At 36.6% G+C, this 19,276-nt stretch overlaps 1 protein-coding gene across 1 annotated transcript in view; it reads right to left on the bottom strand.

Moving 5' to 3' along the window:
- LOC144644617 (sushi domain-containing protein 2-like) overlaps positions 1–16,161 on the bottom strand; it is a 69,779-nt gene extending 53,618 nt beyond the window's left edge. Inside the window, 17 exon segments of the mRNA XM_078504144.1 lie at positions 124–300; positions 486–662; positions 775–948; positions 2,129–2,398; positions 2,758–2,883; positions 3,759–3,975; positions 4,606–4,817; positions 5,034–5,269; positions 5,904–6,060; positions 6,251–6,432; positions 8,795–8,904; positions 8,906–9,048; positions 9,849–10,100; positions 10,707–10,869; positions 11,443–11,577; positions 12,868–13,161; positions 15,874–16,161. Of these exon segments, the coding sequence (XP_078360270.1) occupies positions 124–300; positions 486–662; positions 775–948; positions 2,129–2,398; positions 2,758–2,883; positions 3,759–3,975; positions 4,606–4,817; positions 5,034–5,269; positions 5,904–6,060; positions 6,251–6,432; positions 8,795–8,904; positions 8,906–9,048; positions 9,849–10,100; positions 10,707–10,869; positions 11,443–11,577; positions 12,868–13,161; positions 15,874–16,080 (3,232 nt within the window). The 5' untranslated portion in view covers positions 16,081–16,161.
- Positions 16,162–19,276: the final 3,115 nt, after the last annotated feature.

Below are 19,276 nucleotides of genomic sequence, written 5' to 3'. Positions count from 1 at the left end.
AAAGTTCGTCCAGCAATTTGTTTTAGCCGTTTGTTTTACCTATATTCAGAATTTCAGGCTAATTTAATCCTCGAAAAAAGTGCCACAAAACTAAAATAACACATCGAGTTCACATTTATTTACCTATTTGGTGACAACTTGGTTTAGACCCATTCCACTCTCCGTGTAAACAAGATATGACAGACGAGCCGTTCAACAGGAAGCCTGGGTTACAGTGGAATCTGTAGACTATTCCTCCATCTTGTGTGTCATTTCTCAGCATGGTACCTCGATGCAATTTGTCTTCTATTGGAATGCAGCCTGCAACTAATATTCAAGCAATGTTAAATTGGTATAGCTGTTGTGCTGAGTCAGCAGGCATGTGAATAAAACACAGAAAAATCAAATAACAGTTCGTTAATAATAATGATGATGCTGATTCAGCAGTCTCTCAACCTTGTAATAAGTTAATTCGCACACGACGCTAGAACAAAACATTTACCCACCTGGCTTGTGGCAGCTTGGTTTAGACCCATTCCACTTTCCGTGTAAACAAGATATGACAGACGAGCCGTTCAATTGGTAGCCTGGGTTACAGTGGAATCTGTAGACTATTCCGCCATCTTGTGTGTCATTTCTCAGCATGGTACCATTACCAAGTGAGTTTTCAATTGGAATACATTCTGTACAGAAAATATCAAAGTTGAGCTGTATTTTTCTTACGATTATTACATAAAACATGTTTTTATTATTACTAATTTCTCTTGATTTTCAAATAACACATTTACTTAATACCTAACTGGCAGCTCGGTTTGGACCCATTCCACTTGCCGTGTAAACAAGATATGACAGACGAGCCGTTCAACAGGAAGCCTGGGTTACAGTGGAATCTATAGATTATTCCGCCATCTTGTGTGTCGTTTCTCAGCACGGTACCATTGCTAAGTGTTTTTTCTATTGGAATACATCCTAAAAAGAAAGTATTAAATTGGTTGCTTTATTGGTTTTCCTTTATCATAGTTAGTAGAGAGGTTACCCTTTTTTAGCATGTAAATGCTTCAATGCGTTAACAACTTTATTTAAGCTCACGCACTATCTGATCCTGATTGTGAAAACCACTGTTTTGGTTTTAGAAATCAGAAGGATTAAAAAATACTAGTTATGGGATGCTTTTGATTGGTATATTGTGAAATATACTGCAATCCTTTAGGCTTTAAGGTCGCGCAGGACCCTTGCTCATTAATAAATTCATTAGTCAAATTTCTTGTTGGAGTGCTATCTTGTAAAGCTTTAATTCGCTACATTTTGAATATCGATTCCTCTAAAATTTAATAAGGATACTCAGGGATGATGGAATTACATCATGATTGTCCTAATTTACTGAGAGATGACCGTTGTCTGTGATGTTACAAGCCCTTAAAAGTTAAACTGGAGATAATGCGATTTTGTGTCCAAGTTTTCAGCTAGCACAGCGCACCAAATTAAATGATTATAAAGCTTAGTGATAAATCGTAACTTCTTTTGTGTTCCCACTAGAACGAAATTTTCGATTTCAACAACTGTTACAAGTTAATGGCTTCTAAGAGCGTAAAAATGTGAAATCTAAACTTTGAAACATGCTATCTTCATTTTGAGAAGGAAATTTAAAAATTCGCTCTAGCCAGAACACAATAGAGTACACCAAGTTTATGTTCCTCGCGAATCAACTCTTGAAATTCTATATCGGCGGAGAAAACTTGGACACAAAATTGAAGGTTTTGAGCCGGCTTCCGAAGACCTTCCGAGTCAATGTTTACAACAACGTGTGATATATTCAAAGCTGTGAATCTATTTATGATAATTTACTATGTTCCAGCGCACGTGGCACAAAGCTGAAAACAATAACTAGTAATTACTTGTACAAAAGAGTTTAAAAACAAACATTCTCATGAATATTTCGTTTGTTGTCGGCTTCAGTCGTTCGGCAGTTCGTGCATACCCTTTAAATAAATACATACTAATGATTGCAAGGGTCCTGCGCGACCTTAAAGTGTTCACAACTAGCTGATTGAGCTAAATACGCATAAATCTTCTTCTTCATAGCATGGGATAAAAGTCATCAACTAACTTTTGCCGTTTTCATGTATCTCAACGCAACACATCATCTCACCTGGTGTCTCGGTTTCATTGATAACTGCAACGAACGACTTTACTGCTTGTTTAGAAGCCTCTCCAATGCTGACCTTTTCAGTGGTATAAATATCGAACAGACATTGTTTGTTATCACCACACACGTCACGAGCCTGCTGTCCCAGGGTTGCGTTATCAAACACCAAGTCATTCTGATCCAAAAATATTGGTACGTATCCGACATCAAAATAAGATGTGTGGCTGCTACCTTCCTCATAAGTGAATAGCGAGTTATTTGCGGTTGTAGCCCCTGGAAAAAATGTTACAGGAAATGATGATATAACCTTAATTCATGGTTTCGTGTTTTTAACAATTAAAACGAAGCGAATTCAAATGCCAATGGCATGAGTGTAAGTAAAATTGTAATATGAGTGTAAGTAAAAATATCACCATTTACTTTGAATACGACTGAATACGTAATTGACACCTGTTCGCTCCGCATTACAAGCATCCAGTCCGCTTCGTAATCAAAAATCCAGGCAACAGTCTGATGGGCTCTATTCGTTTCAGTTAACAACAAAACCCGTTTTGTTTGGTCAGAAACCCATATGAGTTGAAAACCCTATGAGTGTCTGGTTTGGTACAATATGTAATCAAAGAAATACTTACATAACTGTCCAAACTCGTAGTGAATTCTTGTTTGAGACGAATTGGTGTCGAGGAATGTTCCATTGGGAAGCAGAAATTCCTTTTCTGGGTCGTCATTCCAGAATCCTAGTAGACCGCTTGTGTTGCCTGGATGAGAAAACAAATCTTGAAAAGCATGCGAAAACAAAGAGGAGAATGAAATACTTTTTAAAAAGGCGTGATTATACCGAGATTTTTGTTTTCGTGCAGTATTCCGTTTATGTCAAGTTCTGGTTGAAACAACTTCCGCAAACAAAGCTTCTGCACATAAAAATACGTTTTTACTAGTATTCTTAAAATGACAACCGTGACACTGAATAGCTTGTAAAAAAATAGCTTCTACCAAATCAAATACAGCACAAATTAATGAAACAATTCCACCCTTAGTAATTATTATTCTAAATCCTTGTCCCTGGGAGATCTTAAAGTACTTTCATTTGGGTTATTTGGGTGAGGGCCAAAATAGGCGGCTTGGAACTCCTTATTACCTACGAGCAATTCGATTTCGAAGAAATCTGAAAATTATTCTATTAACGTGTTGTAATTGGTCCCAAGAATTCTTTATAGTTACCGTCAACGAAAGACCTTCTTTCCATTTCTGTAACTGAATACAGCACGAAAACATATTTTCGCGCCCTTACTTTACTTTTGCCTAACCTTTTGAAGTCACTTTTATACAAGGATGGTTTCGACTGACGAAGATAAGATGGATTACAAACGACAGTTTTTTCAAGATTTTTTTCCCCTTGACGTAGTTCCTTTAAACAGCTGCGATTTTAAACGATGAGGAAGGAATTCTCCTTTTTGATAAAAATGATTTGCCTGAAACTTCCCATCTTAAAATAAATGTAGAACAGTAGCCGTGGTTAGATGTGTCAACAGCCAATATGGAAACCTTCAGTAACGTGACTCGGGACTTCTGTTGAACTTGAAAGACAAATTCACAAGAAGATCAATAACAAAATTAATACAAATGTACCCACCCTTAAACATTGGTGGTACCAGTAGCATCATTTGTAAGATATCCTCAACTTTCTCAATTGTGACTGATATTCCAGAATTAAATATGGTGGAGTATTTAGATGTATTGTTGTATTTAAAAACGATGACACCGTTAAAATCCATCATCAAGTCCTCGTCAAATTCCATCAGATCTCCATTCACCAAGACCTCTATTTCGTTGCGACCGTTAATATGGACCTGGAAGAAACTAAAATGTGAGGTACTCAGCCTAGAAACACCTTCAATCTAGGGCATTTGAGGTCCAGATACAGTCATGCCAGGTAGTGGAACCAAAGTAAAAGGAAGCGCACTTAAATGACTTGCGGAGTTAACTATTTGCTAATAAGAGAGAATAGTGTTCACGGGAAAATCTTCAATAGTCCTACGAAGTACGTTTTTTCAGTTTTTCATGCAATTGCTCCATCATTTGCATGGTTGGAGAGAGACAATGTGTAAGTAAAGTATCTTTTCACCGGAGCACAGCACAACGACCCCGAACAGGGCGTAATCGACCATTAGGCCACTGTGCATCTCAGTACGTAAAAACTTATAGTGAGGTAGTTAACGTGTATCATAGAGATTAAGTCATAACACACAAAAATATGTTCCAAAAATTTAACTTTTTTTCGGTGAGAGACAAAGCAAAGGATTCTCCCTTCGTTTTTTCTTATATCTTTGACTAATATTTTAACTTTATATTCCATTTCGATTTCTTTCAAAAACCTTCGACATTTAAGCACGATCGGCCATAAAATTTCTGCAAAGTAATCATTTTACCCTTTTGATTCTGATCTGTAGTGTTTCCTGAAGCAATGAATGCTAAGTTACCTGTACAACATCTGAGTCATTTTCCTTCATTGCAAACGCTTTATAAATTGTAGCACGAGTGTTGTTGCCATCATCATTGATCAAGGGCTGCATTCTTCCCTGCAGTTTGAAGTCAGGACCAGCTACATTGAGGATTTGGTACTCGCCATAACCATTAAATGTGTATTCCACTCCATCAAGTGTGATCATGTGAGGATCACCAAAGCCAGTGGCTACAAAACACAGTTAATCAATAAATTGATCAGTAAACTCATCAATAAGTAAAAGAGGGGTTTGGCACTGACTAAAATTTGCAGATGTAGCTTTGAATAACAGCGAAGATTCAACTTATCGAACAAAACAAATCGAACTTGAGAGCACATTAAAGCATAGCCTGATTTGAAATCTCCGACCGACCGACCGACCTTTAATTTGCGCGTCCTTATTACCTGGTCTTGGTGGTTCGTAATTAGAGCCGTCATCTGAAGGTCTTTTTTCAAAGTACTTTGCACAGTTGTCAGAGATCAGACAGCAATCCAAATAAGGTACAAGGTCGTGAAAGAAATGAGACAAGACTGGTACTCCTGCTTCAATATGAAATCGATCCAAGGATCCTCCGTTTTGTGGACCAACCATTAGATTTCCTTGTTCAGTATAGCAGCACTGCTGTCCTGCTCCTTGATCACTATGAAAGACAGTCGAAGACTGTTAGTAAAAACCTCAGTGCGCGTAGTTTTGATTTGTAGGGGAAGAGGACTCGCTATAAGCAAAAATAGAAACCACTTATTTACATTGCGGGTTCAGACAATAAACTGTGTACGACTTGCGCTGTGAGTGGTCAAGGTATTTTTTATAGATTCACGCGTTTTAACAATTACTATGCGATTGTTACCGTAATATTCAATTAAGCGCCCGGGGCGCTTATTTACTTTTGGCACCTTAATTGAGGCCGCTTATTCGATGACAGGACGCTATTCCTGACAGGGCGCATATTTAATTTTTTTACGAAGCAATAAAAAAAAAAAAAAAAAAAAATTTAAATAAAAAAAAAAAAAAAAAAAAAGAAAAAAAAAAAAAAAATTTATAAAAAAAATTTTTAAATAAAAAAGGAAGATATTTTTTATACGGAGGAGAAAAAGAGAGAGAAGAAAAAAAGAGGTAAAAAAAAAGGGGGGAAAAAAAAGGGGGGGGGATAAAAAAAGGGGGGGGTTATTGAAAAAGGGGGGGTTATAAAAAAAAAAAAAAAAAAAAGGGGGGGCATATTCGGAAGGGGGGGCTTATTAGAAGGAGGGCGCTTAATCGAATCATTGTTAATTTACCTGGGAGTGTTTGTCCTAAAGCAGTGCGTGGCTCCAAAATGATAAACAGTACAATGGTGCTCGACTTCTGGATTGCAATATTCATCCATCGTGAATCGTCCACGGTCTGCCATTGCTTGAAGAAACGTTTGTGGACAAGGAAGGAGGGAAGTGTCATCTGTGACAACAGTGTAACGAAGAACAAGAATGTTTATTCTTTCACCTGAGACATCATTTACTTATTTGCAACGAAATCCTGGTTTAAATTACGAAAATGTTTCAAATCGCACAATTCTCTTCTTTTGAACTTGATTTGAACTTTCAAAAGTGATTTACATTTTAAAAAATTTTTCAGGCTGGATAGCTACCTGTATATATCTTTGGGTGGGGCTGGTTTCTGTACCAGTCCATGCATCTCTCCTGACCCCAAACATAACTCATCCAGGCAAATAGATCGCTCCAGATCCACTCGGCCGGGGAATTACGGCTACTGTCACCAGTCTTTTTCACTAACACCAGTGTAACGAAACGGCCGTCTCCATTAATAGCTCTGTGGAATTGATGTAAGTATGGATAATATCAGTATTGTTATCTTGTAAATTAATTTCTAGGAGTGAGAAAACAAACAAAGCTCTTAAAACACGGTGGGTAATAACTTTTTGAATTTTATATCAATTGTTCTGAAACTTTGTACCAACATATGCATACAACTTCTTGTCATTCTCTAAAATTCTATGTTTTTAGTTTTTCAGAGTTTGTCATTAAGGGGGGAAATGACATCACGAAATGTGGCTTTTTACTTTGCCTCAAAAGATATGACATTTTAAACTTGGATGTTGTGCTATTTTTAGTAACAAAATGGCGGAAAATTCAAATTTAAAAACGTCATATCTTTTGAGTGGATAGACATATTTCACAATTCATCGATTTAAAACTAAAAAAGTTATAAGCTTGAACAGCACATCGGATGAAACTACAAACTAACGAGAGCTGATAAATCTTGTTGAATTGACTTACTAATTATGTCATTCACTTATTAAAAGCTAAGAAGCTTTAATAACGAAATAAAGAACGAATGAATAAGCGACTCTATAATAGACACTTTATTTTAGTGTCAATTGTGGACACCTTGTTAAACTACTTATGCTATAAATGTCATTATTAAAAACTAACAATGATATATTACAATTCCTGCGTTTTGATTGGTTAACAGGCAATGGTTTAGGAGCTCATATACCATTGACACAAATATGGTAGCCGATACGCGTCAACGAACACAGCTTGCGAGCTCAAATATTGCGATTCTTTGGGCGTTTTTAATAAAACAATTATTGCACTCACACTTGTAGAATATGAGATTGTTATCTACCATGTCATATCCAACGAGCGTTCGTGGAATAATTGTTAATAGTCTAATTTCAAGAGGTGAAAATAAGAATGGGACATTCTGATTGGTCAAGAAGCTGACGCTATATTCATCTCGCTTGAAGGTAAATATAGCACTTTAAGGCTTGGTTACTAAGCCACTCCATCTTTGCCACCCAGGCAAGTAAACATAAAACCAAATTGATTGCAAGGCTGGTTCAACGGCAGGAAGGCAAGATTTATTGGCCAATATTTCAACAAGCAGAGCTAGTCTTCTTCAGGGCCAGTACTAAAATATAAGGAAAATAACGGCTCTAAAATTTGAATTTGGATAATACAGTGTGGGTTAATGTTTAACTAATACAAGCTATATAAAGATATACGGTGACAAGATATATAAACATGTACAACGCGGAAAACAATAATAATAATAAAATTGAAAAAAAAACAAAAATAATCATGGAATTGTCAATGTTCATTTCTACGGTTAATACCATTAGGTGCAAGTGTTTGCCTCTGTGTATCAGGTAGGCCTCTCTAGCCTTTCTGCGGGATGCATTATTTGTCGGTTGGAGTTCCAGAGGAATGAGTGTCATGTCTTGGAAAGAGTGATCAGGTAGATTAAAATGCGTAGGTACTGCTGCTGAAGCGTTAGCGTGTCTGGGATTGTTCGTGGCTTGTCTATGTTCCGCGTTGTACATGTTTATATATTTTGTCACCGTTTATCTTTATATAGCTTGTATTAGTTAAACATTAACCCACACTGTAATATCCAAACTCAAATTTTAGAGCCGTTATTTTCTTTATATTATAGTACTGGCCCTGAAGAAGACTAGCTCTGCTAGTTGAAATATTGGCCAATAAATCTTGCCCTCCTGCCGTTGTACCAGCCTTGCAATCAATTTGGTTTTATAAGCACTCAGAGTGACGTCTGGTACGAGCATTTCTTGAACAAGAGATCCGGCAGCAGACAAGCCAAGCAGTTGTTTCTTCGTTGCGTGGTCCCCTGCATCCAAACTGTTCAAGTAAACATGGCAGCATTTGCTTAATGAAATTTTCGTTCATTCCAAAGAAATCACTTCAAGCTCGGAGTATTCAAAACAGTTGGAATTTTGAAAATTGGCTACCAAAGCTTTTGAACCGAAAATATTTTCAAGAGATGGTTCTCAAGGCATTAGAATTGGTGCTATGGACGGTAGTTTTTGAGATCGCACGCGGCCACAAGAAACTCAGTAGGAGACCAATTGACAAAAATTATTCAATTCTCTCCAGATCAGAGCTACTCGACTCATTTCAAGAGGAGTTACACAATTGCTTAGAAGTCGCCAACGATTAAACAATGGTACTAGATATCTAGGGGGTTTTTTCGTAGTATTTTTTTTTTCGTTTTATTGCTTACTAAAGTGTAAATTCTGATTAACAATCGATGTGTTTGTTGTTTCCGTGTTTTAGTTCTTTATTTTATAGCTCTTGATGTTCACCTCTGAAAATTAGACTAAAACAATTATTCGCCTCAGGCTCAGTGAATATTTGCCTTTTCTTCTTACCCTTGTCCTTGTCCTTTTGGTACAGTAAGTTGGCCTTCTCCAGTATTCTGTTGTTCTGTTATTAGAGGAAACATGCTATGAAGGTACACGTGACCATCGTTCATGAAAAAAGCGCGCCAGTCTAATAGTCACAGTCTGGTTCTCGCTTCCGAGGTAGCCTGGGTCCCATGTGACCTTGACAGGCGATTGTTCAATCCAATTGGTTGTTCTCGAGCTCAATCTAACAACACGAGGCATTACCCTATTGATGTTAACTACAAAGAAAGAAAAAAATAAAAGACATACTCTCGAATTTCTGCTAACAGAAGACTCCAGTGGGTAAAATATATACTCGCGTAAGCGGACATATCGTCATGTTACCCAAGTCACGTGTAAACACTACATTTGTAACCTCCCATAAGCTGACACCCCCGCCTAAAGTGGAATTTTTTTTCTGATTTTAAGGGCGTCCGCTCTTGAGAGATTTGTCATGCCTGTGATTTATTACAGTCCAATTAAAGTAATGTACACAAAAAAGGGAATTCGCAATTACATGTCCGCATATGTGACTCTCCATCCACTGTTTCTAGAAAGGATTGGGATTAAGAGAGGCTGGTTTTTGTGGAGGAAGAAAAGCCGGAGTTTATATACAAATGTACACAATATCTGAGTGTACTTTTTAGAGGAATTGTAACTTTGATTTTACTTTGCCTCACATATGTTAGTGCGTGTGCACTACTTAATCACATTTATGTAATAAAACATTGGCCAATAATGTTTGTTTCTCGGAAATAGTCAGAACACACAACTCTAAGGTCGCAGAAACGAAATACCATTTCATCCTTTTGAAGTAGCTGCTTGATCTTCCCTAGAACATTTCCTCTTACACAGATGTGAAAATACATTGTTAAAAAAAAGACTTGTTTGTCCCACCAAAAACAGGCCCGTTAAGTTAACGTAGAAGACTGTGGTCATATTTTAGATCAACCTTCAAACCTTCTTACTAATGTTTTTAATATTTTTTCTCATTTATGGCTAGTGCATATGTTGTTCTCGTTTCTTTGCAATATATCACCTGTTGTAAAACTTCCTTGAAAATCGAAACTCGTTCCTCCATTGACAGACATTTTGATTGACAACCTGCCAGTCATGTTAAGCATCGGCACGGTACAAGATGCCCGGATGTTGCTGACATAACTTCCGTTGCTTAATTTCCCGCCAGGAAATTCACAAATGATCAGGTCCGATGGAGTGTAACAAGGTCCGGCTATGAAAAGATTATCTCCACCAAGCATAATTCCTGAACGTGGTGAAACGACGAGCGATCCTAAGTATGAATAAAATTTAATTATGAATCATATTAATTGGTTCCTAGACCCCCTGTTTAATATTTTCAATTCAACTCAGTCTTGGACATCTTTGCTCATAGGAATGCACAGTAGACTTATAGAACAGATAGAGAGGGATGTAAGTTTTTTCCCCTTTTTATCCTTATATACAGAGGGGTCCCGACCTTTCCCGCCAACTTTGAAAACTTAGGTTCAAACTGAGATGGAAATACAGCAGTTGTACAGCGGCAGTCAAGTGACACATTTCCATTAAATGGAAAAAGCTTACTGATCAGTTAACAAAGTAACCGGTTGCTAAAAATCATCGTCTTCCTTAATTAGTTATATTTTTTTAAGACCGAGCCCGTAACTTAGTCTGAAAGAACATTTATAGAGTAATATACAAGGAGATACCAATAAAGGCGACTAGGCACATTCTGGAATGTCTAATATCCCTAGAATTGGAACAGTAAAATCTTTTGCAGGTTATCTTACTTTATAGCTTACAGCTTGCAGTGAATATTTCATAAATTTTAACTATTTGCATCCCACCGTCGTGGGTAATCCAGATTATAACTTACTAAATCAGTGGAAGGTGCTCTTACCTTTCGTGTTGCAGCCACCAGCCTCGATGTTCGCGCTGTCAATACGGAACATCCAACGACCGGGTTTCCCCACATTGGACTGGGTATGAATGTCAATAACTTGGTCTGTAGCAGATCCCGGAATGTTGAAATATCTTACACCGTCACCGGCATTGAAACCGGCCTGTTAGAGGAAAAGCGGGTCTTTTTACGGAAATATGCTTGACAGTTCAAGTTTACTATTTTTCTGTTCTCAAGTGTTATTAACATATTTTGAATTGTTTACAGGAATCCTAAGGAAGAAACTCACCGATGTTCAGAGTTGAAGCAAAAAGAAATGGTCATTAAATTTTAAACCAAGAACAAAATCAAGGCAAATTGGGGTTTGTTCCAATAACAATAATCACGAAATTAACCCCGATTGTGTCTGCCTGAATGATGCACAACTGGAGTTTCATCCAAAAGAGTGTTCACAATATTTGTTAATTAAAAATAAGTGGAAAATTAAAAATTTCATTCGACTAAAAACAAATATGCTGTCTTAAACAAATTAATTTATTGACTGTTTAAGTAAACTAGTTTATAAAGACGTTAACCTTTGTTGTAAGGCAAGAAGAAGGTGCTTGCTGGAAGTGAGGTGTCCATGATGTCATTTGAAAATAAGTAACTATTAATTTTAATAAGCCAGTTTCTTTTTAACGCCATGCATGACTTTGTTCATTTTCTTGTTATCCATGTACAAAAGAAGTAAACATACCTGAGCCGGGGTTCCACCGAGACCTGTATAATTACCTCCACTGGCCGTGCCAGTAGTCCACGTTGTTTTGTTGTAATTAAAAATGACAAACGAATGTCTTCCGTTTGTAATCAGAACAGCCTGGAAAGTGTTTCTCTAAAATAGAAGATGCAAGGTTACAAACGTTCATGATACAGGCCAGACACATGCGCTCACAAGCTACACAGGATAACGGTAGCCGACTGATGACTCTGCTGTAGTATTTAGCACTCATGGGAGCTAGGGTATTTAAATTATGTTTATAAGTGAAATGGGCTCACTACACTAAGGTATGTCCACAAGCCTAGCAAGTATCAGCTGTTTCGTCCTCTTTGGGACTCGTGCACCGCTGAAGGAAAAGGGCGCGAGAAAGTGACAGAGCGTCGAAGTAAACAGTGATTCATGTCATGCAGAGAACGTCAGTCAATCAGACAGGCAGTCAATGATCAGTTGCTCAAACATCTGTCACTCAGGGAGGCAGCCGATAAGTCAACCAATTATCAGTCGTCAGCTGTCAGAAAGATAGACAGCATCAATCAGTCAATTAGTCAGTCGGTTAGTAACTCAGCTAGCTACAGCTAGCCAACGAGTCAAGCTTGCAGGAATAGTTTGCTCAATTGCTTGAACCTCGTGTCTACGAGAAAGTCCACCAACCAACCAATCAGTCAGTCAGTCAGGCAAACTGTCGGCCTCAGTCAGAGGGTCTGAGGCACTGTTTACACGGACACGGTTTCATTTGTAACCGCATCGAAAGCGATGCGGTTACGCCTTTCGTTTACACGGCACCGATCGAAACCACTACTGTAACCGGGTCGTTTTGAAAACGCTGTCAAAAGTGGAGCGTTTTCAAAACGATACGGTTTCGTTGTCGTGTAAACGGTCAAAAACGGCGAAACCGCATCGATTTGAAAACGGCCATGTATTTTGGCACGAACTGGCTGGCTTCCGAAGTGTAAACATGGTGAAACAAGCATAGAGAGCAGCGCTTGCTTATACAATCACATTCGAAAACAGTCGGAAAATCGTTAAATAGGCTCCGTGTAAACACTTCGAAACCGTGTCGTTTTCGATGCGGTTTCGAGGTCATAAAACCGTGTCGATTGATAACCGTGTCCGTGTAAACGTAGCCTGAATAGGGTTAACCGACTATCGACAAAGGGCGAAAAATATAACTGACAAACGACAAAAAAATTTAATTTTAACTGACTACCGACATGAGGACCCTCCAATTCATACCCGACTAGCGACAAAGGGCGAAAAATATAACTGAAAACCGACAAAGTAACAAAATTTTAACTGACTACCGACATGTGGACCCCCCCCCCCCCCATTCAGACCCTCCAGTCAGCCAGCCAGTAAGTCAGTTAACTAGTCGTCAGTCGTCACAATGTCATCTTAGTTTCTTACCTTATTTGTGTAATTTCCTCTAGCGCCATAGAAAGCCACTTCGTACCATGTGGCGATTAATAACCACGTGGCTTTAAATTTTCGTTGATCCACAAAAGTAGCTGTGACGTCATCAGTGGCTTGTTGAAGGAGGTTAGGATCTGTGGTCTCTCTGTAGAACACATCTCCTCCATTACGTGCATCAACATCAGCCCAAAATGGCGCTACAAGTCGACGATTGTCTCCAAGAGGAAAATTATCTGGTGTATATTGTGAAACTTGGACCAGAAAAGAAATTACACCACTGGTGTTAACCTAAAGAGATAAATAGAGAAAATTCATAGCTCATTTACAACCACAGTCTTTTTATTTTGTATCCGAAGGTTTAGAGGTCTGTAGTTGTAGTTGGAAAACGATTTTAACATTTCTTCAAGAAAAATTAAATTAAAATATTATTATTATTATTATTATTATTATTATTATTATTATTATTATTATTATTATTATTATTATTATTATTATTATTACAACGGTGTCTTGGATCAGATCAAAAGTCTCATTTGCGATCCTCCGATCCGCCTTAATCTGCCTAAGGGGATCAAGAACTGTAAAGAGAAACAGAAACATTGACATTTATGATATGGACTTTCAAGTAGAGAATTCTCGTACTGCAATTTAGATCGAATATTTTTTTTTTTAATATATAGTTCTTCTTTTATTATTGCTCTCGAAGTCGCTTTTACTATTTTTCTACATTTTTAAAGACACTGCTTTTATTATTATGTGAATAATATGTTTATATATAAAGTTCTTATTCGAATAGTCAAATCATTGTAATTCTTTTAGAAATTGGTTAATAAAGTGTTTATAATTTTTTAAAAAAAAAAAAAAAAAATTATTATTATTATTATTATTATTATTATTATTATTATTTGTAACAAAAATTCTTGTGTAACTGAGATAACAGTATGAAAATTGTGACGCCCACTCTTAAGATAGACATATTTCATTTATTGATGTGTCGATGCTGATTATTCCCTGATCGTGTGCTGAGTAATACTGGAACGTTTTCAAGGCTAGGACGTTTGTGCAAACAGCCTAATACAGGATTAAACCGGTTGGGCTATCTCGAGCTTTTTTAAGCATGCCTCGCTGCGGGACAGGCATGTCTGATTGTATTATTTACATTAGTAACTCGCTTCTTTAAAACAAGAGGAAAACAGGGCGAGTCTCATCTCGCAGTCCTACATCAGATTGGACTGAGAATACCGGACAATAAAACGGATAACATTGGCCCCCGGTTGTAATTTGTTTTGTATTTTGACTCTGCTATGCCATTTTCTTGACACCGGTCCAAACGATAAATATTGATTCGTTTTGACATTTTAGATGAATCACTTAGCTTCGAATATAGGCGCATTTGGTCATATTTACATGTTAATTTGCGCCATATTATTAGTGATTCTCAATATAATTTACTATGTACTTCCTTAAACCCGGCTTGCTTGTAATCGCATAGCATAGTCGCTGTGTATTTTACAAAGTACATTGTGCATAATTGGTCGAAGTGCCTTGTTATTCTGTGGAGTCGCCGAATGCTGCAAATATTTGTAATATCATTAAACCGAAACCAAGGAGTATTTTGGTAACTACTTATTACAAAATTCATCAATCCTGGTTCGTCACGTAGCTAATAGCTTGTTTCAATATACCTCGCAGCACGAACAACATCCATGTCTCAAGCAGCATTGCATATATTAGCCTACTTGTTGTTAAGGTTTAAAAAAAAACTGGGAATGTTTTGTAATTTGACTCACTTCGACGCCATTCCCTCGATAAAATTATCTACTTAATGTTAATTCCAGACGATACGATTTTATTGTGGAACTGCACAGATTTTATACTTTCAAAACACTGGCCTGTTTCCGTAAACGCGGTGGAAACCTCAAGCACTACATTATGCACGATTTTCAGATTACAAGTCAATCGATGCATGAAATATCAAAAAATGATTGGCCCCAATATGAAAATATGTCTTCAGTTCACCGATTCTTTTCCTTTTTTCGTTTGTTCACAGAATCTCGACTACCCAAATAATAAATGATTCAAAATGAAAAAAAGGAAACAGGGATTTGTAAAAGGTGGAATAATCATTATTAAAAAAATCCGTGAGGTAGAGCAATTAACTGAGGTAACGTTATAAATAGCTGAAAGTACTTTGCTTTATTTAACACGTTTCCTTCTAAAAGAAACTGAGCATCTTTTCAACTTGTTGAGAAGATTGAACCTTTTAGACATGTAAAATGATTTAACTACTTGTTTGATTTATATCGCAACAATACAATTATCTACTTCCTTGCTTCAATGCATATGCATCATTTCTATAAATAGTTTCTTCACTGAAGTGCATTGCGTATGAAAAAATTGCGTCCACTGGCTAGCAGAAATCAGATAAAATATTTGGTGTACGCAATAATTAACAACTTACTCTGTCTCTGAAAGGAAAACATTATTCAATCAATCATGCCAATCAATCAAACAATCAATCAAAAACTTTTTATTTAAACACGATGTTTAGCATCATAATCTAGTTGTTATAAATGTAGGACGCATTTGTTTGACAATTGATGTGTGTTATTCCTAAATGAAATTAAAGGAACACTGTCACCAGTTTCACTTTAAAAACTCAAGAGCCTAAATACATATGGAAACTACGAAAAGTATACAAGTGACATAATTGTGATGCCAATAAGATTTTTAGAGTTTAGAGGTTTTTTAAGTTTAAAGTTTTTTTCCTTTTCGACTGGAAAAACGCCTTAGAATTATCATGTCTCCCTTCTTCCTTCAACAACAATTTACTTTATATCTCCATCTTGATATACTAGGTGCATTTCATGTATGCCGGAGAGGACTTGATTCGCTAACTGTAGTACCGAAAAAAAAATTAAAAAATTAAAATTCCCGTGACAGTGTCACTTAAAAGATATTAATTAACTTAATTGAGCAGTACATAAATGTTATACTTACAAACAGAGAATTGTGATTCTGGTCGAAAAAAGGAAATGGAATCGATATCGGTACTGTCCCAGAACTCCCGTCATCATTTGGTGGAAGAAGCTGGTCGCCTTCGCTTTGTCCAAAAGGATAAAAATTTGGAAGTATAACAGCTTCTAAAAAGGAATATTGGCAGCAGGCGAAAAACACAAACGGTGTTAAAAATATCGCGAAAGTCATGGTTTGACTTTGAACCAAGTAAAAAAAGTGTACTGATCAGCGAGGGAACTATTTAAGTTAAGCCTGTCACAGTAGTTAATCTTTATAATGTCAGTGCCTGGAAGACGAGTGACAGATTTGTAGATATAATTTGTGTTATTAATAGCAAATAGCAGATGACGTCATTTTCTTTTATTGGAAGTTAATTAAATGCAGGTCACCTCGCTGTGGGCAAACATGCTTAAAAGAGCTTATTCAATGTTACTTCCGTAATGCTGCCGTGCTACTGTCATTTGTTTCTTCTACTAGCAACAAAATCGTTGGATTTTATATAAGCATTATTAAGGATTGTTTGGATTGGGTACTGTTTAAACGACTGTTGTTGTAAACTGGGCAAGGTATGAAGACCGTTCTTCAATAAAAAATGTCTTCCGACCGAAGAAAGCAGGATTAAGAACCTGTATGCATCAGCAAGGCATGTGGAAGGTAGTACTTCAAAAAACACATTAGATCTGAAAAATAGATAATTCAATTTTCGTTCACCCACACCAGTTGTCATTAATTTGTTTCAGCGGGAAAATCCCTTCTTCTCTAATCATATCTTTCCTTTCGCATCGGCGACATTTCAATATTCATGACTCGCGAAAAAAGATTTCAAAGACACAAAAAGATCAAATAAAGCCGCCTTATCGGATTACGTAGCCACCAAGGATTCAGTTGACCCCTGACCGTGCTGACTAATGTTTCATGCAGTTAATCACAGACGTAGAATTTAAACAGGAAGAATAACGTAGTGCCGATGCTGCTTCTGCTTGTCGCCTGGGACGATGAAATTCTAACATCAGATGCTATTATACTTCAAGATTTTTATACTTTACTTTGATTGAACTTGAATACCCTAAATAAGTTGGCATCGATATAGATGGGATTGCTAAAAAGCTATTAATTACAGAAATGTATAAAATTTTGATTTAATTTGAACACCCTTATGAGTTTGAATCAATGCAGAGGGGGTTGCAAAATAGATAAATTGTTGCAAAATGTTTACTTCGATTTAGGGACCTTGAGAAGCTTTTGGTTCTGTTCTGCATGTAGAGTGGTTGCTCGATATCAAAACCTTGGCAACAGCTGTATAGTAAGCTAAACACTCTTAGAGACAACTTAAACATATTGCTTTGCGTAGTAGGAAGCTATGAATATCTGCAGCTGACGGCCATTTTGTTGCAGCCTTTATTAAGAGATCGATATAGAAGTAGTTTTTGTGGAGGTACCTAGTCTGTTGATTATTTTAGTTTCCCCAATGAGATTATACGCTTTCACGAAGTAGGGCGCTTTTGTAAAACAAATCACCGTCAAGTCATTTAATATGTCGAAGTATTTACTATTTAAAATATTGAAAGGCCATTTTTGCGGAAGCTTCCAGCCAAGTCAACAAGCGAACGGAACATCATTCCTTAAAGTAACCCTGTCGGTTTCAGCTAACCTTTGAATCCTTTCAGTGCTATCACTTCCACGTGACCAGCAATTTCACAACGCTTTCAAATGCTGATGGTGAGAAGGATTTTCAGTCGAGAGCCATATAAAGCTATTTATCTATGTTTATCTGTAATTTGCTCAGTTTTGATCATGTTGAAAAATTGGGAAGCAGAAAATATCCCCTTCTTTGTCTTCACATATTTATTCTGACTAATGTAGCAGCAAGATGGCGAATGTTCATAATAAAATACTTAAGTTCATGGACTGAATTTTTTATTCAGCTAAACCCCTTAATTTAAACTGGACAAGCGATGCAATCAGAATTCTTGGAACCTACCACTCATATGATAAGAAAAAAAACCTTGAAACAAAACTTTTCGATCAAAGTACAAAAAAATACAAACAGTATTTGATATGTGGCGCAGCAGGGATTTAACTATGTTTGGAAAAGCAGTGATTATAAGAGCACTTGGAATCAGTCCAATTGTGTACTCTATGTCCATGTTGGAAGCACCTAAGTCTGAACTTGAAAAAGTAAGTAAGTTGATTTTTAAATTCTTCTGGAAGAATAAACCGGATAGAATAAAACGAGAGGAGTTATATCAAAATATTGATAGAGGTGGGATTAAGTTGCCCAATATTTTTTTGATGAATAAAGCACTGAGGTTACGTTGGATCAGTCGGCTTTTGTATGGTAGGCCATGTAAGTGGAAGACAATACCACAACACTTCTTAGACAAACTGGGTGGAATTGAATTTATACTGAAATGTAATTATGATGAGAAGAGCTTGGACAAACAAATCCCAGCATTTTACAGAAATATGTTATTGTATTTTAAAGAACTAAAATGCCTCTACGACAAAGAAAATCTAGAAAAATTCGTTCTATTCAACAACAAATTGATTCTTATTGACAAAAAGACCGTGTTTTGGAAATCCTGGTTTAATAATAATATTGTTACTGTCCAAGATCTGTTAAAAGACAATGGCGCGATAATGACTTACAATGACTTTACTAATAGATACAAGAACGTTAAATCGAGCTTTCTTCAGTTCTATCAGATGATATCAGCGATTCCAAAACGCCTGTTTCTTTTAGGCAAAAATAATAGCATCGATAAGGAGATTTTCCATAATGGTAAACCAGTAGCTTTAGGACCAAATACCAAAATAGATATATTTAAATTAAAATGTAACGACTTTTACAGACTATTCATTGAAGGAAGGTACACGCAGCCCACAGGCTTTCGGAAATGGTCCAACTATTTTAATAGTGATGTAACAAAAGAATGTGAAAACTGTCTTAAACATACTCAAGCTATTTGCCAAGATACCAAAGTCCTACAAACAACTTTTAAACTATTACATCGCATTGTTTTTACTAAACGAGAGCTGGCATTCTGTAATATTGTCAAAGACGCAAAATGTATCTATTGTGAACAAGAGGACTCGATAGAACACTGCCTTTTTCAATGCAAATCAGTGCTCGACCTTATTTCCAGTGCACGAAATTGGTTTGAGCAGAAAACAAACAAGTCTCTGATTATAAATAATTACTCTTTACTCTTTGGAACAGAACATCAAACAGCTGATAACACGAATCAAATAGAAAACCTCTTTATTATATATCTAAGACATTACATAATTCATAATAAAGTGTGGGACAGCCAACTTAGTCTAAAAGAATTCCAAAATAAATTTAATAACTATTGTAGAACCTTAAAGATTAATAACCCTTTCT

This window comes from Oculina patagonica, chromosome 2 (assembly GCF_052425735.1).
Source record: "Oculina patagonica isolate OP01 chromosome 2, crgOcupat, whole genome shotgun sequence".
In the NCBI taxonomy this organism is placed as follows: Eukaryota; Metazoa; Cnidaria; class Anthozoa; order Scleractinia; family Oculinidae; genus Oculina; species Oculina patagonica.
This window is presented reverse-complemented; position numbering and strand designations above follow the sequence as displayed.